This window comes from Coturnix japonica, chromosome 3 (assembly GCF_001577835.2).
Source record: "Coturnix japonica isolate 7356 chromosome 3, Coturnix japonica 2.1, whole genome shotgun sequence".
Lineage (NCBI taxonomy): Eukaryota > Metazoa > Chordata > Aves > Galliformes > Phasianidae > Coturnix > Coturnix japonica.
Window position 1 is genome coordinate 34,940,640 of NC_029518.1, and position 26,405 is coordinate 34,967,044.

The 26,405-nt window shown below is 37.7% G+C and overlaps 1 protein-coding gene and 1 non-coding gene across 4 annotated transcripts in view; both read left to right on the forward strand.

Moving 5' to 3' along the window:
- Window positions 1–26,405, forward strand: part of PCNX2 (pecanex 2) — a 133,460-nt gene that overhangs the window by 27,188 nt on the left and 79,867 nt on the right. For all 3 annotated transcript variants that reach the window (XM_015857877.2, XM_015857878.2, XM_015857879.2), the window contains 7 exons: window positions 5,037–5,172; window positions 6,944–7,086; window positions 8,377–8,530; window positions 8,625–8,657; window positions 12,822–12,993; window positions 17,567–17,677; window positions 18,620–18,711. In XM_015857877.2, the coding sequence (XP_015713363.1) occupies window positions 5,037–5,172; window positions 6,944–7,086; window positions 8,377–8,530; window positions 8,625–8,657; window positions 12,822–12,993; window positions 17,567–17,677; window positions 18,620–18,711 (841 nt within the window). The remainder of the gene's footprint in view (window positions 1–5,036; window positions 5,173–6,943; window positions 7,087–8,376; window positions 8,531–8,624; window positions 8,658–12,821; window positions 12,994–17,566; window positions 17,678–18,619; window positions 18,712–26,405) is intronic.
- LOC116653275 lies at window positions 19,398–19,555 on the forward strand. Its single transcript, XR_004306845.1, has one exon. It is a non-coding gene; the product is annotated as a U1 spliceosomal RNA (small nuclear RNA).

The following is a 26,405-nucleotide window of genomic DNA, read 5'->3' on the forward strand; positions in this document are numbered from 1 at the left end:
TATGCAATTACTATAATATACAATATCCCACAAGTACTAAAAAAAACACCTCTGTGATAGAAGTTATTTGCCAGTATAGATATTAAGTGCTGTGGGCTGTTAATGTTTCTGGCCCTGGGCAAAAGGGAGGACTTCAAATCAATGAGTTAACTTCCTTAATTTACATTCACATCCATGAATAAGCTGTTGGGGTGCATTGTACTATATGAAGGCATCTAGCTGAATGCCTTAGCAGTACTGTATGTCACCTGTGTGAAACCATTAATACTTTGGTATTTTCACCACTGGAAAATTCTCTAAACTTGTGAGGAGTAAACCTTGTAGGAGGAAGTAGACTTATAAGTATTTTTATTTTTCTATTTTTAGCATTTCAAAGTGCCGCTTTAGAATGAGAAAATACTGTGCTTTTGAAATGTTTTCTATGTTTCTCAGCAAGGTGACCCCCTCTTGCCCAAGCGATAGCTGCTGACTTCAAAATGAAGAAGAATTCTGAAGGCTGCTCGGCAGGTTGTGGTGTTCTGCAACTGAGCACTTTTGTTATGGATGAAGCAAATGTTTTTTGGCTACTCAGATTTGGTGGTTTTTAAATGAGCCAGGTTGCTTAAGTGTAATGCTTCCTGAACACACATATATATATGTGTGTGTGTGTGTATATATATATATATATATATATATATATGTATGTATCTATGTATGTATATATACAAAGACCGTGTGTGTGTATATATATATATATGTATGTATGTGTATATATATATGTGTGTGTGTGTATATATATATATATATATATATATATATATATATATATATATATATATAACCATGCAGACTGAAACAGGTCATGTTTGAATTCTTTTATAGCCACTTATTTTCCTTAGAAAAATTAAATACTCTTTACCAACTCAGTAGCATTCTGCTGGGTTGCTAGGTACAGGAGGGAAAACTTGTTTTGAGTGGCCAGAATAACACTCCTTTCTTGTGTTTGTTTTTTCCACCCCCCACCCTTTGCTATTGTAAAATAGAGCAAGGAGAGCCACACGATGGCAGCAGCATCCTGCTCAGTAATGGAGCTTCAGAAGCACTGTAGTTTTGAGGGTTACTTCCCCCTCCCTCCCCTTCTGTTCAGGCAGAGATCTCAGGAAAATGCTTTAGAAGACTGGAGATGATGGAGCAGTAGATGCTTTTAAGGCATTAATTTCAGTAAAACTGCATTTTCTCAAAAGGCATCCCCAAGGTTGTTAACTGGTCTGTGCTCCTTGTTTTTTTTTTGTTTTTTGTTTTTTTTTTAATGTTGTTAGCACATTTCTTTTTACTCTGAAATGCAATAGGCTTACAAATTATCAGTGTTACCTGCTTGTTATTAAGATTAAATATATGTGTATCTGAATACAGAGAGGCAAAAGTGAACCAAGTGGATCCCATTCCTACAACACCTACATAAAGAAGCACACATGACTTGTAGTATTCATAGTGCCTGCAGTGCCTCTGATAATGTGCACTGCAAGGCTTCTCTCTGTAGTAGCTCACTTAATGATCATAATATGCTGCTCATTTTGTCGTCCATTATAAAACCAGGGGTCTTACCATTTTCTGTCGTGTTGATAAGTCAGTGCATCCAGCTATCCCGTTCTGTAAGCTTGAGTCCACTACTTTATTGCTAGGGGTGATATTGTTCTTTTTTCTTAGTTAAACAGATGCCAAAAAAGCTCCCTAAATCCTGTTGTTTAAGTAGCAAATTGTGAACAGATTTAGGGGAAGTATCATCTCCAGTTTGCACTCCCCTCGGCAGTAACCATTAAGGGGAAGTTAAATTATGCATTCAGAATGAACTTTATTATCTTCAAGACTGTTGATTTCTTACCAAAATAAGTGTACATTGCCTCTTAAGTTTTACCGTGTTTGCTCTGATTGGGTTTGTCACATAATCAGTCAGCCTTAATGCTGCTTTCACTTTTGCATTTTTGCATATTTCAGTTTTCTGATGTAATTTGGGTTGCTTTTTAGTTTTGAAGTTCTTCTTTTTAATTCTTGTAGCTGTAAGTCATCATCTGCCTAAAAAGACCATTTGTACTACCAGTGGGTTTGTCTCAGTGCCTGGTTACATAGTGATCTGGTCAGGTTTGTGCAGAAGGTTCTGCAGTGGAGACAAGTGAGTGGTGAGTGAACATACAGCAAGAGGTCTGTGTGGTTAGGTTTAATTATGACGATGACATGAAACGGCAGGGTAGGCGTTTTTGGTGAGAAGTAGAACTGCTGAGTTGTAATGGTGGTAGAAAAATCTCAGAAATGTGATTGAGTAATGGAGGTGCTATCAAGGAGCTGTGGATGCTTATTGATCCTGTACTTCAGTGTCACCTCAGGCAGCAGTGTTTCTACTGCATATTGACCATATTGAAAGGACATGAAGTTAGAAATTTCGGAGTTCCCATTATGTTGTTAGTGATGGCTGGTTCTTGTACAACCAGATTACTTGGGTATCAGTTCAGTGAAGTATTTTGAATGCACCTCTGACTAATGCCAGGAGGTAATTACTTGTTAGGCGTGCAAACTCTGAGCTTCACTCTAGTTCTCAGCCAGTGATGTTTGCCTTAGGAATGGGATTTTAGGGAGTATTACAAATAGGTTTTTGCTATATTATTACAGCTGCGGGTATTTATGTTGCATATTGTTGCACTTTATAACCCAGATAGTTGCCTAAGAATTTGATGGGATCTTTCATGTTTGGAGCTCAAGAGGGAAGTTTGTCTCTACTGCCACTGTTGTGACCTTGCTTGCAAGGTTGCCTACCATAATTGAACTTTCTCCTGAATACAGGTTAAAGTAAAATTTAGCCAAGCCCTTCAAAACAACTTTATCGACCTGGGAACCTGTTATGATTTTGCGGCATGCCTTTGTAATGAATTCACCTGAAAAGGTATTCAGATTCAGGCCAGCAAGTCCTTAACAAAGGGTTAGACTTAGGCTGGGTTATATATCAATTGCTTGAGCTAAACAGTCAGCAGTATAAGGCATATATACACATGTCCTGTCAGACAGTAACCAGAGAGGGAGAAGAGAGATTTTTCCAGTTCTGTGTAGTTACACTAAAACACTTTCAGTGTTCTATGATAGCTCGACTAGCCTGTGTGTAGTCATATTATGAGCTAGGAAAAAGTTCTTGGCTTTATGACGACTTATCAGTAGAGGGTGCTGTGAATCTTTTGCATTCATTCTGCATAGGTTGTATGTTTACCAAATATATTTTTAGTTATTAGTTTATTATTCAAAATGTAGTTCAATTATACCTTCGCTTACGTTACAGTATGGTTTACTACAGTAAATCTTGATAGCATTAATTTCATTCCACAAATGAAGTTTTTCTATTTAGTAAGATTCCATGTTATAATGTGATCAGCTCTGTTATGATGATTTTATGATTAGAGTGTGTTTGCTCCTATTTATGTATGGTAATAAATTTATGGAATCTTGTTTATAAGCTTACAAAAACACAAACACTGCCATCACGTTTCTTATTGATATTTACTTTCAGTGTGATAATGTCATCATGACATTCAGCATCAGGGTGGTAGCAGGCGAATGTGAGAAGGAGGTTGTATGGAAAATCGGAGTAAGGAGGAAAAATAGCAAATAAGAGCTGAGGTGAACAGAATATGAGGAAAGAATAATAAGAGATGCAGAGATATAAGGTTACTTAAATAAAAGGCATGGCAATCAGGCAAAGGCCAGGTGACAATCTTGTTTTTGGAACTATTGCTTTACTATCTCTGCCTTTCTATTTCCCATGCCCTAATTGCCTTGCCAGGTTCATAAAGTTTCCAGCATTTTCCCTACGGTTGGTGTCCCAGCTGTTTGCAACCTTTTCTGCCAATTGCTGGTAGACAGAGCTGTAAATTCTGCTGCTGAAAGCGAATGGAAAGCAGACTTCAGACTAACTGGGCTTTTCATTTATCTTCAAGTCTGATGGGAGGTTCTTGGAAAAACTCTTATTAGTAAAATGATTTTGATTTCTGAGAACTAATAGAGGAGTGTGCCAGGGGAGTATCTTGGCCCTTCCATCCATCGTTCTGCCAGTTCCATTCTTGGGAAACAGGTAAAAGACGTGGTCCCATTTAGAAATACTCTCAACTCTATTTGGCTTTTGTAGAAAGGGAGCTAAGGGCACAGAAATTTACTGAAGATTAGCTCTTCTTTTAAGAAGAAATGAATAAATGTTGTTCTATTTCATTACTATGTTTTGGGTCACATTTTGAGCAGGAATTTCCAATACAGAGTTCCTGCATACCCTGAGCTACATTTTCCTTTTTCCTACTATAAACAGGGAATGTCAGGGTCATGCTTACAACAAGGAAGAGGACAGCTCATCCCAGCAAAACATAGTCCATGGCCTTCTTTCATGCTGAACAAAGTCACCCTTGAGTGAAGGAAGTTTATTACAATTTGAATACTCAGTGGGGTAAATTAATACTTAGAAATTCTGTGCAGCTGAGGCTAGACTAGCTTGGTAGGTAGCTAAAACGAACTTAGTATAGGGTTCATTTATTGTGCTTGTGAGAAATGGAGACTTGTGCAGACAACGAGAAAAAAGTGATGTTTTTCTTCCAGAAGTGTAATTCAGTATTAGTGGTCTGAAAATGTGCCATGCTGATATATCTGAAAACAGCTCTTGGACTAGGAGTCACATCAGGTGACTCTAAATGCTTATTTTACTGACGCTCAAATCTCAGTGTATGGTGAGATTTCTGAATTGCCACTGGGCAGCAAAATGCACTTCAGAAGTGTAGTTTATTGTAGATGTTCATCTTGGGATGAGGAAAATCATGATACGGAAGTGTCTGTTTCTCTACAGAGGTTGTAGTATACTGTGTGTCTACATTTGCACGCTAACTGCTCTGTGGGCCTGGACTAGGTTTCAGGTACGAAGTTGGAAGGCTCCTTGTCCTGTGAGCCAACCTGTCTTCCTCCTGTAATGTTTCAGGAGTAATATGAAAATGCTTCTTTTTCACACAGTCTCAATCCTTTCTCCCTTCTGTACGCAGTGAGATACAGTTCAGCTCTTCTAGTACCACCACTTCAGAGAGCCAAGAACCATCTTCCGGGGATCAGGCAGCAAGTGCTCTTCAGCAGCAGCTCCTTCTAATGGTAGCACGAAGGACCCTCTCAGAAACCTCACGGGTACATTGCAATATCTCAGTTTCTAGCATTTTGATAAACTGCTATACAAACAAATGCAGCAGACTTGTTGTGAAGACTATTCTGTTATTTTTTATTTTTTTATTTTTTTTGCTTTTTTTGCCCAGTACTGCTCACTTATTTAAATTTATTTTATGCTGATAGATGCAGTTCAGATGCTTTCTACTTATACTAAGGAGAGTCCAGGAGAAGAGAGGTATTACTGGAAAGCAAGAGCACACAGCTGTTAGGGTTTTAGATGCACCACCACATTTTGATAATATTACATTTTCTTTGGATTCGTTAGTATCCTAAAACCTTATGTCTGGTTTCTCTTCTCTGAATCAGGCAACCAGGCTTCTGGATGTCTGTTGTGGAATGTCAAAGCCACATCTCTCAGTGCAGCTGATAAAAGAAAAAGCCCTCTGAGTTCATTTAAGATGGCAATGTGTGGTCATATTTGAACTTTACCATATTTGGGGTCTGGGACCAATGGCTTGAGGGTGTAATCTTGCTTTGACAGTTCCCTTTATAATAATGTTAACCTTATCTTTTCTTCCACAGCAAGTTCTACTTTGATATTTATGTTTAACCTTAAAATGTCAGTTAATTATCTTGCATCTTAGATTTTGAATAGAAACTTTAAACTGAAAGCAAATCATATAGAGAAATTGTTTTAAGTTAAAATCTGGTAATTGTCCCTGTTTGGACATAGACTTCTATCTAAAAGCTCAAATGTTTTCCAGATATTTTTAATATTGCAAATTGCCTGTAAATTAGAGAACAGTTATCACTCTTACTTCTAGGAGAACTGCATCATTAAGAAAGAAGTAAGGCATGTTGCTCAGGCTTATATAGCAAGTTCATAACAAGGGCAGGCAGTAATTTCAGAATTTCCTGTTCTCTGATTTATTATTGAACATGAAATCCTAAGCCTTAGTAAGTCAGGAGTTTTGTCATAGACTTCAGTGGACTTAGATTTTTTGGTCTGTCTCTGACACAATATAAATTTACAAAGTGAAGGCTTATTACTCCTTCCCCTCTCCCCCCCCCCTTTTTTTAAATATGTATATGTGTATATATGTATGTATATACATGAAGCGCTGTTGCACTTAGTGAGTAGCTCTGGACTGCTCAGAGTTTCCCAAATACAGCTCAAAAATCTGAATATAGCCCAAGTACTGCAAGTCTTGTGTAATCAACTTTATCCAAATATTACAGTTCCTCTGGAGCCAAAATGCTCACTTAGATACTCAGTTAAATGGATGTTAAAATGTTCTCAGGAGTGAATAATCAGGTCTTCAGATCTTTTTAATGGATTCTGTTGCCAGTATTCTTTTTTCTTTTCTTTAGGTAGTTACAGCAAACAATTTTTGTTATGAAAATGGAGCTAATTATTGCAGTTGACTGAATTTCATGTTACTTTCTTGTAGGACAGAGAACCCAAGAGGAACGAAATTGTGTCAGGATTAGCAAGTGTAATATTTTGAAGTAAATTTTTGCATAAAGAATGTAGTTCAGCTACTTTTTAAAGTGATGATAGAAATGCTAATATGTTAGGTATCTGTTCTAGTTTCCACGAAATAAATAGGAGGCATTATTTCCAGTGCAACCTACGTAAGTTGAAGTGAAGATAACTACATTCTCATTATTCATGTCTGAGAAAAACAATTCTGAAACTTGGTATAAATTTAGCATTTTAAATACCTATATTGCTGGCAGCCATATGCCAATGTGGAAAAGTATTTTATGTATTTCTTGTTTGTTTTTAAAGCAACCCAGTCAGGACCCTGAAGAGTCTTCATGTTCTTCAGCACAACGGAAATTGAACAAGCAGTTTTACCGTTTTATTATATTCCCTGGTAAATGGATTAAAGTCTGGTACGATCGGCTGACCTTGTTGGCGCTGCTGGACCGGTAAGCTTTCTGCATCCAACTCTACCTGTATGTGGTGCACATCCCTGTGTGTCCAGAGCAGACCACTTGAGAAGAAAGAAGCAAATGTTGTGTTAGTGTCATATTCAAGTTGAGTAGAGAGATACTTGTTTGTTCAGTGTAAAAGAAAATATTTTCCTTTAGAGTTTATTTTGATGGTTCACACTACCTTTCATTTCCAAGAGTGACTTTGTTCCGCAAGCCTGGTGCCCATACGAACCAGTCCTTAAATTTGATGCTCTGCTGTTGGATCCAGTGATTTTAAGCTTCTGCAAAAAATTCAATATGTTGGTCAAAAATACAGAGGTGCCAGGCTCTTGTGAGTCAAGTAGTGCAGTCTTTAAAAATATATATACTAAAAAACAATGGATGATATTCAGAATTGGATCTTTCAGACGCTCCCTCTATTCTAGTACGGTATTATTTGTTTAGAGCAAAATTCTTTTCTTGGCATCTCTTCTTTCCTGCAGTCCCTCAGTTTCATTCCACATCAACTCTTCAGACAGTACCCTTTGTGGTTAGACCTCATGTGATAGTCAGACTGACTACTTGAACATGTTAGACATGTTAGCCTGCATACCTCATAGTCATTACCTATTGCTAGTTGGTTGTTCCTTTTGGGTACGTGTTAAGCACATATTATATACTAGTACAGGCTCCAAAATAGAAATTTCAGAGGACAGCTTTTATACTTTGAAGAAATCAGACAGTATAGTCAGGGAGCTTAGGGGTTCAGAGCAGGTGCTTTTCTTTCATAATTGCATAGAAAAATGTTTGCTAATAAACCTTCGTTATATCCTGAATGTTAACTTTTTTTTTTTTTTCTTCAGCTTCTGTGTTCTGGTGACACAGATAAAATAAATAAAACATAGGATGGGCAAATATGTTTGTTCATCTAATTCTTCATTGATAGACATTCATTAAATGATTGTCTTTTTCACTTAAATATTTTCTTTTGTAGTGATGCACTTGCATACGTACAAATCACCTCTGCTTTGGGAATGGTATTTGGGAAGGGATTGAAGGGTGCAGATATGCACTGAAGTCTAGCATAGACTATGCCTTTTATTTGTAGATTTTGGCTGTCACTGTGTCTAAGGTTTTTGGCAGAGGAGTTAAGGTACTCTTAAACATGGAGATGTAGTTTCAGGACTGAAGTCTCAGGTCCTTTAAATTCTGATAGCTTCAGCGTTGATTGTTTATACCAGCTGCAAATGGATCTGCCTTGCTATAATGAGCATATAAATATTTTTATTATTATTACTCACACAGGACAGAAGATATAAAGGAGAACGTACTTTCTGTCCTCCTAGTTGTTCTCGTTTCACTTCTTGGATTCCTGACTCTGAACCAAGGCTTTTGTAAAGACATTTGGGTTTTGTTGTTCTGTCTCGTTATGGCCAGTTGCCAGTATTCTCTCCTAAAGGTAGGAAACAAGTTTGTATCCTACTACTGAATTATCTTCTAACGTATATGAAGGCAAACCCCTGTAAGAAGACTTATTTCTGTTTTGTTTTCAGAGTGTCCAGCCTGATCCTGCTTCACCCGTACATGTAAGTGTTGCTAGAACAGGTTTTTCCCCTTTGTTGTCACTTTTGTACTGTGTAACAGCTGGTTATTCTGTGAAACTGAGGAATAACTGGTTTGTTGTTTTCTGCGATTTATGAAAATGATACTGCCTTCATTTTAAATTTCTGAATTTGATACTGCTGTTAGGAAAGGGCTTTCTACTTTAATACTCAGTTAAAACAATGCATCTGGACCAATTTGCTGAAATTCAGTACCGTGGCATTGTGTTTTCTTTGCTTTCCTTGGGAAATGGGCTGAACACAGAAGAAGTTCCAGATTAACAGTATCATCAGTTGAGACTTGAGATTAGGAATTGGTTTTTTTGTTTGTTCAGAAAAATATTATTTTGATTTATTTTTATCTGTTGTTGCTTCTGTATTTCCCAATAATATGACTAGCTCGTCAAATGGTGTAGATTCTTCTGTATATGTCACTAATTCATTGCCTGTGTTCTGAAGAAACAACCAACTCAGTGAATGAATACAGACTGTAAAGATCTATCTATATGGGTAGAAGTCTGTATATTCTGAGAAGCTGAGCGCTGACCCTGACATCTCTCTTCAAAGAGCCTGTTCCTTATCCAATTCTATCTCCATAAGACTGGTTTAAGATCATCAGCCTATAACTGTGACCTGACCTATACATCTGTCAGTGTCTCAGCACTTCTGATTTGCAGGTCTTGGGATGAATTCCAGGGGTGATATGGTCCCTTTCTTGCTTTTACATCTTCTACCCAGATGCTCATGTGTTTGTTTATTATTCCTTGCAAGTTTTTGAAGAACCCCCTTCTTCCCTCAAGGCTCCAGAACAGCATGTTTAAAACTGCAGGTCTGTTTGATTATTTTGCTTTGGCAGGGAGTAATTATTTTTGTCAGTTTTGAGGCTGGAAATACAGGCTGAACTTGAAATTGAGTTTATTTACAAGTGTACACTGTACATTGCACTAAGATGGTTTTCAGTGGATTCTTATTTTCTTTTCCATGTCAGTTATTATGGGGTGAACTTAAGGTATTGTCATTTGTAATACATTCACAGGATATCCATGACTGCATAAAAGCAGGGAAGGCTAGCAAACAGCAGCTTCTCTTACAGAGACTCAATCCATACATTATACTGTAGTATTTTAAATGAATTTAAATAAATATTCCTACCTTAGTGTAAAGTTGTTTTTTTTGAGTGATTAAAATCAATTGATCAATTCAGCTATGATGTGTTTAGACATCCCTTGAATCATAATCAAATAGTTCATAATTCCCAGGCATTTGTAATATTCACGTTTATTTAAACCAAGTAGCAAACCTTTAATCAAACTTCATTATAAATATATATATATATATAGCCCACATTTTTAATTATAATAAAGACAAACTAACTACTGAAGTAACATCAAAATGTTTTTTGAGCAAAATCTGGGTTGTTTGGGTTTTGTCATCTCTAGCCTCTTCCATTTTGAGAAATTCTGTTTTAGAAGACCATCCACTGAATTCAGGAAACAGAGTCCAGGAATGCATAAAGCTTTTCTGCAAAACTCCTTCCAAGTGCTAGTGCATTCACTTCCTGCTGTAGAGGAAGCGGTTGCTGACTGAACCCTATGTCTAGTAAAATTTCTTTGAAAGTAGGTTCTTCCCTATGTACTGAAACTTGGAACTTACCATGATCACCTCATGTGTTTGAGTCACTGTCTGTGGAGTTGTTAAAAAAAATGTTTGATGTTTTACTGTCTAAAATATTGGGGAAATATTGGTGGAATGTGGATGGTTGGATTGGATGATCTTGGATTTTTTTTCCAACCTTGATTGATTCTATGATTCTATGACTGTATTTAGGCAATACATAGTATTTGAATGAGAGATCCTAGCTGTCACATACTGTATGGGGTAAGAAATTAAATCTTAAGTCAGCTAATACTTTGAATTGTTTATTCACTTATATATGTTTTATCGAATTGTGGTAATATTCCTTTTTAATCAACCTTGGTGGTGAAGATGGAACTTGCTGTGCTCTGCAGCACCAGTCCTACAGATAATACTTGCTACCAGCATTTATCTTATCAGTAGGTTTAGGTCTGCTTCCTGCTACAAAATCAGAGCATAACTTTTTTGTCACCCTGTGCTTTAGCCTTTTCTGCAAGGCAGAGAAGATTCACTAAGATGGAGGTCAGTTCTGTACGTAAAAAGCTATGCAGCCTGTATCCTTCCCTATTGCTCGTGGTTTGTTCCTCTTGATCCAAGATTAGGCACTATTTTCATTTCACTATTCTGACTCACTCCCACATGCCACCTGAAAAAAAATAGAGAAGGTGGTATTTACTCACATTTTGCAGGTTGTTCAGATTGCCTTTCAAAGCTTCTTAGCTTCTTTCCCCAGTCCTGACTATTGTTGTTCTTACTAGCATGGTAAGAGCGATCTGTTTAGCAGTAAGAGTTAAATACTTACTATAAACTTAATTGAATATGTCAGTGCTCTTCTTGGAACTAGAAGATGTGAGGGGCTGAAACAATGGACTCCTGGTTGTTGTCTCCATCTTACCCAACTACCTTCAAGTAATTACCATGCAAAGGTAAAATCTGGTTCTGCAAGTAAAAAGATAAGACAAGAATGTAATGTTACAGCAGAAATCTTTGGTCTGCAGTGTGGGTCAGGATATAAATCATCCATCGATTGTTTGGCTGCAGTATTTACTGGTTTCTTTTCCTAAGACACAGATTGCATTTAAGATAAATGAACTGAAGATTAAAAATAGGCAGATTGTATTATTTCAAGCATTTTTTTTTAAAGTCAGATTTTTCTTTCTAACTCTGATGTTTTCGTGGATGTGTATCCCATTCATAACTAATAAAACCTACACATGCTCTCCTGACTTCAGTAAGAATGAAACTCAGATTAGTCACCAGCTAGGATTAGTCAGTCTTGACTTGATTTACATTCCATGAATGTAAGGTGCAGTGTAATCATGCTGGTTCCCTGCAATCTGCCACCATGTTAACTGATTGATCCATAAGAGTGTGTAGATCAGTTAATAGCCGTGCTAACATATGAGCTTGGCTGGCAGCCAAATAAAATACAGTCACTGTTTCAAATCAGTGAGCAGGCACAAAAAAAAAACCCTCCACACAAATAAAAAGAACCTTTTATTATACTCCCTTAAAATTACATTTCACAAACAAGAACACTATCGCAGCAACTATCTTTTGCAAAATAAACCTGAATCCTTGTCAGTTTGCTCCTGGCTTCTCACACTGTAGATATCTTTTGACACGCGAATGTTCTGGATACCTTATGTACACTGAAGTTTGCTACCAGAAGAACTATTAAGAGTTTTTTCAAGTGTTACTCTCTGGCCCACGACCCCACAACAATTTTTTGTAGGATTACTTTGAACCGCGTGTACTAGAGATGCAAATGGAAGGTGCTTTAAAACTTGTGTTTCTAAATGCTTGTGGCATTCTCCTGTGTCTGCAGATGATGGGCAGTTTCCAGAATTTTGTTGCTAATGATGATTGATCCTTTAAAAATGTGTTTTTGTCCTTGCTGGAGATAAAGGGTCCTCTTCAGAAAAACGCCATTCTCTGGTCTTGTAGTGGTGTCTGCTGTCAGTTTTGTGGATGGTCACATACCATTGCTGCACATTACCTGCCGTCTCCATGGTGTTTGGTAAAATGCTGTGGCATCAGGACAAGAAATTGGATGCTATTAAGTAGGCTCAGACCTTTTACTTTTTTTTTCTTTCCAGGTTGCAATTGTATTTCAAGAAGTCATAAACAAATAAATAAAATTCAGGCTCCCTGAAACACAGTCATTAACATAAGTTGTGTTTATGTATAAGATTCAGACAGATGGGGATGTTTTTTCTCTTCAGAAAATGACTACTTTTGTGATTAGTACGTTTTGAGAGGGTCCCAAAGATTAGATTTTCAAAATCATGAATGATTGCTGGCATCAGTCTGAAATACTCTCGATGCTTTTTGAAAGTCTGCTCTGGAGAAGATAAAAATGCCTTGGTATATTTTTATTACTAAGTAGTGCACGTAAGTCATTAAAACATTCTGTATGACTCCTGAACCTCTCTCTGGTTTAATACAATGTACACAGTAGGAGAGTGAATACAAAATTCAAATACTACTTTTTTTTTCTTTTTTCTTTTCCAGGGACACAATAAAATCATAACCTACAGCAGACCTGTTTATTTTTGTATATTATGTGGCCTTATTTTGCTGCTAGATGCTGGATCTAAAGACGCAAATCCTTCAGTTTATACAATGTATGGCTTGAAGCTTTTTTCGCCTAGATTTCTCCAGTCTGCCAGAGACCATATATTAGGTGAGTCAATATTTTTCCTAAGTCTGTAAAAATGAATTAAGCATTAGCTGGGGAAGTCTGTGTTTTCCCACACTGGCAATCAAATGCATGTTATGGAGGTGCAACTCTGAGTCAAATCGATAGAAACATTTGGAATGACTTAAGACATGTGAGAGGGGGGAACATTTGGCAACTTTCCCTCATGTAAAAAGTGCTCTTAATGAAATGAGGCTCATAGAAAATTCTCTATAGAAAGCTAACAGTCACTGATGTTATTAGCAAAAGACATCATCTGTGAAATGCAGTTTATCTTTGTAAGAGCTTGTCTATGCGGAGCAGTTACTGCAGAATAAGCTGAGTTTTATATTTAATGCTTGGAAGCTAATCTCTGCCAAGTCCTCAGATGAACATTCATCTGCTCACGAAGAACATGCTTTTTCTTGATTGAGTTTAATCTTGATGTCCACATGGAGAGTTACTGTGGAGCAGCCACCATGCAGTAGCTTTTTGAACCTGCTTCCTTCTGGAACTGTGTTCTGAAATGTCTAAGGACATCCAGGTATTGTCCCAAAATAAGACTGATGGTCTCTTGCGCTAATCTGAGCTAGCCAAAGTTTGAAATACCCTGCTGTCAGGATGCTTCTTGTTATGCTCTTGTGGTCTATAACTGACAATGCTGCTGTTGTGTTATAGGTATGAATACTGAACTGGACTCAGGTCAAATAACATGACGCTGTTAATTATGAAGTAGAAAAGTTAAAATTTAGTCTCAAGCTTGTGGATTTAAGCCAGGAGAACCTCCCGTATTAAGAGAAAGAATCTTTGTGATATAGTATGGATGACATCTGAGGTCTTTGTTCACCTGTGACTGTTGGACTTGCATTTTGCTATGCTCAAGTCAGGCTGTTACTGCCTGAAAGGCATACTAATTTTAGGAAAGGTCTTCATATGGCTTCATTGACTCTCAGTGCTACTCAGCAGAAGCAGGGGAATAACGAAGATCTGCATCTCACTTATTTTCATTAGCTGCTTTCATTACTTTCGTTTGTTCTCATTAAAGTTTCTTGTTACATCTTATTTTCCCTGCCTGTCAAAGGTGAACAGTAAAAATGCCGATAAATAATTCAGCAAGAATCTTAAATGACTCCTGGGATAGAGATAAATGAAAAACTATGGCAACTAGTATGGCTGGGGGAGGGGGTGGAAATGTGGCTATTAATGTGCTAATGTTGGTAGGCCTCAAAAGATATCCTGGAGCAGGTTCTTGAAACAGCCTGGAAGGGGAGTGGGGAGAGGAAGTATGGGTTCACCTCACCAGCTGAGATCTGTTTAACAGCAGAGAGAAGAAAACATTTGGAGGGAATTTTTCCCCTCTAAAATACCAGTGAAGTGTTGCTATTATTTTGCCTTTTTATCTATCTGCTGATTATTTTTAATGATTATTGATTTGTCATTGCATAATGACTTTTAAATTGTATTTAATCATAATTGATTATAGTACTTAGAATTGATATGTTGAGGAATCAATTAATTTTGTCTATACACCACAGAACATGGAGGAAATGAAAAGTTTTCTGTTTTTAGTGTTCATGGTGGCAAGAAGTTAGTGATGAAAATCATTGGAAGAACTAATTATAGAGCTGGTGTAATGCTGCATATATCATGCAATGAGCATGAGACATGGTTACAGAAGGAAACTGGTGGAAATGTATTAGATGTGTGACAGGTCTGGTTCTTTGGAAGTGGTTTATTTAGTACCTGATTCTATTTTATTTTAAATTGATGATGATTCTGCTATTGGTTTATATTAGTTGGGGGATCATGCCTTTAGTTCAGTCTAATCATGGCTTTCATCTTTAATTTCTCACTTTTTTTTAAGTAGGTATGCAGTGCAAGTGAGGTCACAGAACCAGTCTTAGTCACTAAGGTGCTGTAGGTATGGTCGCATGGTAGATTTTATGGTGGAAACCGCTTGAGCACTGGAAGGATGAGTGAAATTGTTTGGTAGAAGTCTCAGAAGATTAAGTATCAGGTAATGGTGGAATTTGATGATAACAAGTCCTCTGCCCACCATTTCCAGCGCTGACTAAGCTTCTGACAGGGGAAGAAAGCCTGTATGAGTATTTTTAGCTGCATTCAGGAGAGGAAAACGGAACAAAAAAGACCCAACCTGATTTCTCATATTTATTTTTCTGTGTCACACATAAAATTGACTGGTACTTGGGTATATTTTTTTAAATAAAACCATCTCTTTTAAAACTTACAAAATATTTGCAGTGACACTGACACTGAGTTCTCCATTTCTGTAAGTCAGAACTTGTGCTTTCCTCCTGCACATGTCTAGTTGCAGCTCCAATGGAGGAAACCTCCAGATTGCTGTATCAAATGCCAGTGATTCACATAAGCATCACTTAGTGGTCCAGCTTTTGAAGGTGTTCTGTGTGGAAATGTGTGCTGCTTAGATGTTGTCTCCAGAATTCATAATGCAACTCCAATTTATTTATCAACTTCTCTCATTGTTTGCTTCCCATAAGGGAAAGTACTGCACTGAAATTCAATCCTTTTGCAAGTGACAGCTGTTTATTTCACTCTCTGGTGTGCTACTTTACTCAGAGGAAGATAAACAAAGCTGCCTTAACTGCAGAAGTCATTAAGGTTATTCTAGGTGTTATCAGAGAGAGAGAATGAGTTATTCTAGGTGTTATCAGAGAGAGAGAGAATGAGATGAGGACATTGTTGTAGTCAAACAACTTTTCTCTCCTTGTTGATTCACCATTTATTTTGGTATGTTGATGGTACGGTGTCTCTGTCTTGTCCTTCTCCCCCTGGCCTTACTCACCTTTTTATGAGGGTTGCTACAGCAAAGACAGTAGTTTAGGCAGTAAGTTATGGAATGTCAGAATATCTCAAGTTGGAATGGACCCACAGGGATCACTGGGCCCAGCTCCTGGCTCCACACAGCATCACCTGAAATCCAGACCCTCTGAGATCGATTTCCAAATGTTCCCAGAGCTCCAGCACGTGGGGCTGTGCCCACTGCCTTGGGCAGCCTGTTCCATGCCCACCGCCCTCTGGTGCAGACCCTGTCCACAAGCCCCACTGCCTGTTCCCTCACACAGTTCCATGCCATTCCCTTGGGTCCTGTCAGTGTCACACAGAGCAGAGCTCAGTGCTCCCTGTAAGGAGATGCAGCTGCCATGAGGCCTCCCTTCAGCTCCTCTGCTCTGTGCAGAGCAAACCACAGGGACTCCTAATACATCTTCCTATCCAGATTCTGATTCACCACCTTTCTTATGCAGTAGTCAGATTAGTTGTTGGTTCTGCAGTTCCTTTGCCTGATGGACTGGCTTCCAGCAGAATTCTGGGGACAACTGATACCATGGAGAGTCCATGTGACCTATTGGGGAGTTTGATGCTGTGTGTAGTCTTTGCTTGACTTGGTGTGGACTGGTGGAATACTTAAAAGATGAGCAGAATAGTAAAGAAAGAGAAGATTAATAATGTTATTAATTAATACATGTAAGAGAGAGAGGACAGGTTTCTTATGTTCTCATGTATGCAGAATACCTTTTTATTCTTTCCAGTGGCAGGAAGTCATGATGAAAGGTGCACTGGAAGTGCAAGTAGACTTATGTGAGCCCTGTCTGTGTTTAACACTCGAGTATGTCATTTCTTCTCCTGTGTTTGACTTCCTCAGCAAGATTTACAGTATTAGATACTAGTAATGTGTAATAGAATGAATTTAGTAACTGTCAGATTGAACTGATTATATGGTTCTATTTTAGCACAAAATGCATTAATAAGAGGAGCTGGAAGTAAAATGTGAAATTAGCATTCAACAAAGAGCTCAAATCCTATTGTTATCTTCTTAAAACTTGGCTGGAGTGGGAAGGGGAGTGAGTTATACTAATGATTTGTTTAAATTGCTTTTTGTGAGAATGAATGAGAGGAAATTGCAGCCTTCCTAGCGTGTAAACTAACAAATATGAAGTTGTTTTCAAGGAAGAGTGACTGATACATCTTTGTCCTTCAGGATGCAGAGCATTTTGGTACTAGTATTGTAAAGCAGTAAGGATTGGTTAATCACACGCATGTGTCCTTCAGTGTTCATGGTACCAGTTCGATGTGCTTTAATAGTGTGCTTTGCTAAACAACTGTTCTTAGTGTTTTCCGAGGTGGAGCTGAGAGAAATGGAGTGGCGGGAGATGAACAGAACTCAAATTGTGACTCCTGCTTTTCCTTGACTATAAGGCAGCCATTTCAGTCAGCTGTTCTATTATAGAAAAAAATGCTATGTAAAGATGGTAGACAGGGTTTAACTCCCGAGATTCTTTGCTTTTTTAGTTGTTCTTTTACTACTATCCAAAATCTTTAACTCTGTGAATTAATTACTTGCATGTAAAGTAGAACAATTTATTTTGTTTAGGCAAGTAAAATACAGTAATTGTGGCTAAGGGTTAAATAAACTATCCTTACAAGACCAATGCTTAGAATTTATTGTAATATATTATTGCAGGATTATGCTTGTTTTTCTGTTCTCTATTCACCATGATGTATGACTATGTTTTAATATGCATTTTCTTTTTTTCTTTAGTGTTTTTATATTGCTTTCCTGCGATTTCCCTTCTTGGTCTTTTCCCTCAAATCAACACCTTCTGTATATATCTTTTGGAGCAAATAGACATCTTGCTCTTTGGTGGTTCTGGTAAGTTGTATGTTGAGCCTTAGTTATCACTTTCGGAGTGTATTGCCTTAGACTAAAGTATGTTATTGCACGCTCTGTCATCTTAGTTCAGACCAGAAACAAACTTTATCTTCATTCCTTGTCCCAAACTTTCTGTCTTTTGGATCATAGAATGATGTCAGGATTTACAGACTGGATTCCATTTGGATGAAACTTTAAATAAAGATATGTTATAGGGGCGCATCTACTGCACTCCAAACACTAGTGAGCCTGTAATCTGTTGGATCATACATGAAATACTATGCAATAAAGCATCCCAAAACACATATATTATAGATTTAACATTTTCAGCACTTTTCATTTAGATCCACACTTACTGCATCTTTCTACTTGCTACTGTAGTAATAGCATTTGGTGAATGGTAAAAATTTATACCAACGGTAAGGGTGTTTTTCACTTCTTACCTCTTAAACATCAAAGCAGACCTTGAGGAAATGTTGCATGAAGTCCCAATCCCATCAATAATGATTCCATGTCCCAGTGTTGAAAACTAACTACAGCATTATTTAGCAGCCCATATGTCTCTGTTGTGGAAACCGCTGAATTCCTAGTTCTATCTGACATTTCCTGCCCTGGTTCTGGAAGTTCTCAAAAGAAGTTGTATTAGTTGTACTAGTTGCATACTAATATTTTTGTCAAAGCATTGTTTAGTACAAAGAGTAAAAGTGTGGGAGCTCAGATGCATGGAAAAAACATAGAGTACGGTGTCATTAGGCTTTCAGCTTTAGCTGTAAACAGTTCTGTGAGCTGATCTGGGTCACTGGTCTCTCAACAAGCAGCTGTGTAGTATCTTATATTAACTTGTACGCATGTTGTGATGTAAGAGCTGTCTTTGTGGGGTTTTTTTGAATGCACATACTTGTATATAAAGAAATTAACTAATGTGTGATGTCTGCATTTCAGCTGCCTCTGGATTAGTGTCTGCACTCTACAGCATTTCTCGAAGCTTTGTGGTTCTGACTGTCCTGTATGCATTTTGCTTCAGTGCAGTGAAGGCAAGTTGAAACACTAAACATTCAAAATTTCAGGCTAAAAATTCCTGTCGCTTGACTTCATTTCCCTTGGAAGATCGAAGCTGTTTGGTGATACACTGTCGTGGATATTTGTCAAGCTAAGCTTTGCAAGCCACCTGTTAGGTTCTGCCTGTTAGCTACAATGAAATACTTGAAACTGCAGTAAAAAAACTAAGGTAGATGTTTGCTCGTGACTAGTTACTTCTTTGCATGTCTGGAAGGATCATTTCCATGATAAAGACTAACATCAGCTCTAATGTTTAAATGATGTAGCTCCTGTGAAAATCAGGCTAAATTTGACTAAAATTCCTGGTAAGGTTTGTATTTACCTGGAAGGGGAAAGAAAAAGTATTTTGTTGCTTCATAACAGTGTGCCTGGAGGTACTGAGGCTCAGAGCAGCACTTTGGTTTTTGCACACAGGTGTTTGCTGATAATTCTGTACACTGGAAGAGTTTGTGCATAGATTTTATAGGATATAAGAACCCATTAAGGAGTATGCTTTACCACTGCTGTTATCAGTAGGTGACCTGTATGTGTTTTTTCTGTCATGTGATGAGCCACCAGCCACAGCCTTGTCACTACTAAGTCACATAGGCACTGGATCAGTCCCAAATCTCTTTATTTTCCTCTATTTTTTGGTGTGTAGGATTTACTGTGGAACTTCATTGTGCTTACCTGGCAAGGGGAGACACCATGATCAGGCAGGTGGTTTTCCCAGGATGAAGCTCATCCCCTGCTCTCCAGGTCTCCCTGTGATTTCCCAAACATGGGAAACTCAGCTGGATAATTTGTGGTAGTGGGGGACTGTGTTTGTGCTAAGCTACCTGAAAGAAGGTTGTGGTAAGATGGGGGCTGACCTCTTATCTTGCATGACTATTGATAGGACTAGAGGGAATGGCTTCAAGTTGTGCCAGGGCAGATTTGGGTTGGATGTTAGGAAACATTTCTTCTTTGAAAAAATGGTTAGGTGCTGGGACAGGCAGTCAAGGGGGGCGATTAAGCTGCTGTCCCTGGAGGTGTTCCAGGAACTTTTCAGTGTTGCACTAAGGTTTAGTGAGGAGATACTGGTGGTGGGTGGATGGTTGAACTGGATGATTTTGGAGATCTTTTGTAACCTCTGTGATTCTACAGTTCTGTGATTTCTGACAAGTCTTGGCTGACAAAGTTCAAGTTCAGAAAGCGAGTGTAGTTGCGTGTGAGTTTTGTGCATGCCTTTCTGTGGCTATTTTGAAAAGAAAATAGAGAATAATAAGAAATCTAATGTTCTGCTTGGGCAGACCCAAGCAGATCACCTAACCCAGTGCTGGGTAGTACATCAGTAGCATAGGAAGTTCAGTTTAGGACTTCATGACCACTTTTTGCTGCTCATTCCCCTAATATGCAGGCACTGTTCACAGTGATGGGCTTAGATCTCTTGGAGAATGCATCTCTGCAAATTTTACTCAGTCAGCGTTGTCCATGAATTTGCCTAATGTTCTGAATGAGCTTATATTGTATCGCTCCACAGATTCTTGTGGTAACGAATTCCAGATCTTCACTCTGTTCAGTGTGAAGGAAAGCTAATTTCACCATGGCTTCCCTATTGCAAGTATTGCAGGATTGGTGGAATAACGGGTCTGCATTCACTTTATTTGCTTCCTTGGCAATTTTGTTGTCCTTGGTTGTACCCCATGAGCCATATCTTCTTTTAGCTGAAGAGACCCAGCCTTTCTAGTGTCTCTTTGTGAAGCAGCTGCTCTTTTTCTGGGGAATAACTATGTTAGTTGCTCTACACTACACCTTCCCATGGTGTATATTTGCTCTGTTATTTTTTACAATAAAAGATAACACTGAGCTTCTGTCTGTCATCAAGTCTGCTTTAAAATTCCTGGTGGCCATAGTGAGATCACAATTTCATCCTAGACTTGTCTTAAAATATATTCTGTAAGGGGTGGTCTTTTAACATGGTTTCATGACAGGCTTGATGCTGTCAGTGCCTGTGCAGAAGCGCATCAAGGATGTGCAGTTATTTACAAGCTGTTTTCAACATCTTGCAGGCATATGTCAGAGGATGCTATGTGGTACTATGCATCTGTAGCACAGAGGTATTATCAGATGTTTGTTTAAGGGATTTCTTTAAAGAACACAAACATTTCAGAAATGGCTTTTAACAATATCCATTTAAAATTTTGAATAGGGACGTTAAATCAAAGATGGTCAATTATAATGCCTTAATTATCTGTCACAGATGAGCAGAGCTGGCTTTGCTTGTGTTTTTAACCATTCCCAATAGTAAGGTAAAATGTGTCGAGCCACTGTTTTTATCTTGCCCCTGGGTGGTTTGAGTCCATACACAATAATTTATGGCAACTCAGCTGCTGAGTGGTGGTGCATTAACACGCTCTTAAGTATCTTTGATCATGCTTATGTACTCCCAGGGAATCTTGGTCACTAGATTCACGTAGGTTATCAATTATACTGGTTTGACCTTGCCCAACTGTGTGGTGCTAGAAAGCTTAACTACTTCTCTTGTGCAGTGTCCTAAAGCAGCTGCTATTCCTGCAGCATTTTTCCATATGTGTTGATGATCCAGAAGGAAGTGGATGGGATGAAGAAAGTTGCTCTCTGTAAGGATGAAAGGAGTGAGGACAAATCCATAATGGTGAGCCAGGATGCAGAAGGGAGAAACAGTAAGGCAAAAGAGACTACTGTATGGAAGGAAGGAATTGAGTTGAACAACTGACAGGCCAATAAAAACCTGTGAAAACAATTTTTCCTCTAAGCTTGGCAGAGGACAGTTCACTAGTTGGGGGCAGGGAAGCTGTGTGATGGATACTTAAAAAAACAAAAAAAAAACAAAAAAAAAACCGCAATGGTTTTGTAAACAGTATTACAGAAAAGCCTCTTAAAATATTCTAGATTCCTTTCTCAGTGTAATAATTGAAATTACAACATGCAGGTGGCTTTGTAGATAAGCAATCTCCTCATGGATTAGCCTTCAAACTGCTTAGAAATATGCTACCCTGAAGTTGTAGAGTGCTATGAAAGATTTACGAGATATCTGCTGTAAATTACCAATATTAAGTGCAGACTTTCTGTTCATACAGAAATTACATTTAATTTGAATTTTTATGGCACTATTCTTGTGGAGACAGTTCTAAGGAGGTTAATTTAAAGCAGGTAAAGATGATTCCACTTGATTCAGTTTGTAATCTCAGTCCACTGGGGTGCTTCAAATCTCGTATTATTTTTCTGTTAGAAAAGCGCATTTGTATTACCCTTCTGTGTTCTTCAGTCAAGTCTAGAGCTTTTTGTCTTTTGGACTTAAAGATAACGATTCAGGGGAATTATTCTGTCAGATTTATTCTTTCTTTAGAGGAGGAAAAGTGAGACTTATAAGAACAGAGGGTCTGATTCTGAATAGCGACAACTGTGAAAGATGATCTAATACGTCTGTAAGAAACTAGAACTGTTCTGATATATAATTGGCTACAACTTGTCATCCTAATCTAATCAAGATCTGGATTTTTGATGCATTAGATATTGCAGATTCTAGCTCAAAAGTAGGCAAGTTCTATTGTCCATCTCACTTAGATGTTTTCACAGAGTACCTGGTTGTATCTCTTTCACTCTTTAGCTTTACAACTATTCTGTAAATTTCTTTTTTACTTTCTTTATTCTTAGTTTGTTGAAAAAGATTAAGGCAAAATTTGTAGTAGTTTATGGGTGTCAAAAATCTTTGCAATCAAAAAGATTCAGGGCAGAAAACCATGACAGAAATCCTGTATCGGAAGAGGGTCTGAGTTGCAAAGCTTATTACTTGGCTGAAATGTAGCATACTCGAATGTAAGCTCTTGTTTATTGGCAGAATATCGTATAGCTCAGCAGGTGTAACGAGCAGAGTTCCATTTCCTGAAATAAATTGCAGAGCAGAATGGATCTATCTAAGTGGTTGTGTGCTTGTTACTGGTGAACAATTGCTCACATCAAATGCCTGGGCTGAGGGCTCATTCCAGCAGTATCAGACTTGAGCCTTTCCTTTCTGAAGTGCTTTTGGTGTTCTAATTATGATCTTTCATGGTGAAACAACCTAGCCTAATTTCTCTGTGTACGTTAATTATTCTAAAAGGAAAGATTCTATTTCTTAAGAAGGTCATTAGAATAATAGTTTGCTCTATGGTTTTCTTATTTTATTAGAATTAATACACAATGTTTATTCTAGTCTGTATTTTTAGATTTTTCTTGCTCATTTTTTAGAACCACAACCTATTTATACATATTTAGAATGGGAGGAATTGATTGCAAGATTTTGTTGCAATTATTTTAGAGAATTGAAATCACATCAACTAATTCTTTGCTCTGCAGCTCTCGTTTAGGAAGAACAAAAATCAAAAAGGAGAACTGAGCAATTGTTCTGAAGTATGTCCCCAAAACAGTGCAAGTAATTGTGTTAACTTTCTACATGCTAAAATGAGTTCTGAGGGCTGGGGTGAATAGCCCTGATGCTGAAATCCTATGCCTTATGCAGACCAGTTTTGTTGTTGTATTATTTTGTACAAAATGAACTGGGATGCTCTGTGGGAAGAGTAGCTTTATTGTATAAACTTATAGTTAACTTAATAGTTACTGATTTTGTTTGGATGAGTTGCCTGAGGAAATTTATTGTATAGTATTTTTGAAAGTTAATCCTATGATCTGCAGAGAAAATTTGATTTGCCCGAAGAGTTAATGAGGCCGTGCTCCTCTTTTTTAATGACCTTCCAACTCCTTTGTTATCCCATAAGCAGAAGTGTTTCTCTCTAATGGCTAGAATGCACATACCATCAAAACAGTGATGGATGATCCCTAGTCTTGTGTTAGTAGTGAATGGGATGTTGGATCACATGTTCATCATGTATCTTAATTAGAATCATGTGATGAGATTAAAAGAGGCGAAAGGCCAAGGTTATTCACAGTATTTCCTAACAGCTGCTCCAGAAAGCCCTGAAACAAAAAGATGGCTGTAATTGCAGGTTTCCATCTGTCTGTTTGAAACCTTGAGGACTTGTCTACCCATCAAGAGAGGATGCTATTAATTGCAGATGTTGTTTGAAGGCACCTGTTGTGAGAGGAGCACATTTTTAAGTCTTGGCTGTGTTTTGTTGTAGCTGGTGAGCAGAAGTTATTCCATCTGGCATTAACTCCAAGTCACTGCATATATTTTTGTTATACAGTTGTGTTCTTCCAGTAAAGCAGAGGTGATTTAGCTACAGCTTTCAGGTGCTAGGAAACATCTTTTTAGATATCTTATGACATAACACAACTGTGTCTTGAGAGGTACACTGCCACTGCCTATGCAGCCTTATGTACAATACTACATAGTCTGACCTTGATTTCAAATGAAATAGAAGAGCCTTTGCTTCTCAAGTCCAGAGCCCTGAGCTTTTCCTGGTTTCTTTGAGATACTTTTCATTTCTCAAACCTGTGTTTAATGGTTTCATTGCTCCTTCTTCCAGTTATTTCCAGGTCATCCAAGAACTTTCACTAATGTTCACTTGACAAAAAGCTCTAAATTCTGGATATAAATGTATAACTTCTTTTTGTCAGTTCTTGAGTTGTCCCATCTAATAACATTGCTCTTTCAGCTTTCTGCTTTTCCATAGCTTTTGGGTATTGAGCTTAGTTTAAAATTATTTATGTTCACTTCAGTCTGGTTTCATTTCTGATCTCATCTTCAGTCCTGTAATCTTGCACAGAAATTGGCAGCTCTAATAGCTACCTTACCTTTGATATATGAAAGGGTTATCTCTTTTTCCTGGAGGAGATGCTTTTATTTTCAGATATTATATCCACCAGACTGAAGACATGGGAACTTCTGTGCTTTCTATTGCTCTTGAATAGAATAGTTAATGTGCTGATTTTTGTCTTCTGTTTCATCTGTTTTGTTTGTTGGTTTTTGTTTGTTTGTTTGAATCTTTAATGGATATTTAAATATCATATATCAGGTATGCCTTCCTATCTTTTCCACACCCATTCAGTCTAGAATTTTTCCATCTTTGTATCTGTCCTTAGCATTCCAGTGCATCGGCATGTTGCAGTGGAGAGGAAGAGCACATTCTCAAAGCTTTCTGGGATCAGTCTGTCCTTCTCTTCTGCCTTCTGTCCTAGTCAGCTGGTTTGAATTTGAAGTTCATCTAGAGCTAGTTAATCATTCATTTGTGTTACAAAATTTTATTTATCTATCAACTGCTTGAGGAACTTGGGGATTATCTTAATCAGCCTGTGAAAATTTTAGATATTGGACATAGATCTAAAAAATTAAACTGGCAGGAATGAGCTCATGTGGTGTAGCTGCCTCCTTTTAGTGAAAGTTTAGTTTCTATTTTTCCATTGCTGAATGCCTGAAGAAAGTGTTTGCTGCTAATTTATTTATCGCTTCCACAGACAGTTACTAAAAATCCTATGAGTATTCTAAACTGTTCTCAGCTCACAATTGATGTAGTTTGGCTTGTTGCTTAATGAGTTCTAAACTCATTAATCACTATAACAGTGCTTCTTGATTCCTGTTTTTGACAATATAGTCTTCATCTGTGTACTAATAATTTAGAAATATTTGTCTTTGTGTTTTACAATGGGAAAGAATTGCAAGCATACGTCTCCCTCAGTCTGCTAAGACCGTCCAGAACTATTTCTAAACAGCTCTTAATAGACCCTTGTGTATACACAGAATTCCCAGATGCGTAAGTGACCAAAAATAGAAGCATAGGATTATTAGACAGCTTTGTTTCTTCTTGATAAAATACTTCCAGCACCGTTGGAGGTTTTGAAGTCAAGGCTCATCAATTTTATGTACTTTACAATTTAAAGACCCTTGAGGTTCAAGCAAGAACTATTAGGAATGTTAATTTTGGATAGAATTGTCAGATAACATGCTTTTCAGTGAGTGATGTTTGCAGCTGTAGTCAGAGTTGAGCTTCAGTCATAATTCTGGTAGCTATGATCTTAGATTTTCATGTATATTATGAACTTTTTGTTTTTATTATAACCAGACAATAAGGCACAGTATGTCTGCAGAATCTAATATGGCCCAAGTTTACTTTTATGTCATTGTATAGAAATGTAGAAATCTGCAATTATGTGAAACATGAGTATTAATACACTTTGCCTGATGTTGCCTATCTTATTCTCTAGCCTAAAATTCCTGGTCACAGACTGGGACACTGCTGAATAAGGTGGCATGCACACAAATGTACCCCAGTTCCATTGATGAAATTTAAAATCCTTAGGGATGGAAGTACAGATATTAATAAGCAGTTGGAAGTGCAAAGAAAGAGAACTTTGATTACAAGTTGGTAGTTTATTGCTTACTAAGGTTTTGGAGTCTTGCATGAATGTAAAGTTTTGTATTCTGGGGATGATGGGAAGATAAAGCTAATAGGCATCTCTGCCCAGAACTTGTATCAAGCAAGTGTAACACAAGGGCCATGAATAATTGAGGTTTCCTGGTCAATGTGTTCAATGGAAACAGGGTATCCATGGTAACAAAGCTGTCTTATAGTTAACCTTGCGGAGAGCGTGTCAATGTTACCATTTTCTTATAAGCTTGGGAGTGGGATGTTATTCCCTTTTACGGTTTCGTTCATATAACATTTTCTAACAAGTCCAGAAATAAAATAGCTGTTCTTGGAATTCACCACCACATGAGGAAAAGCTGATT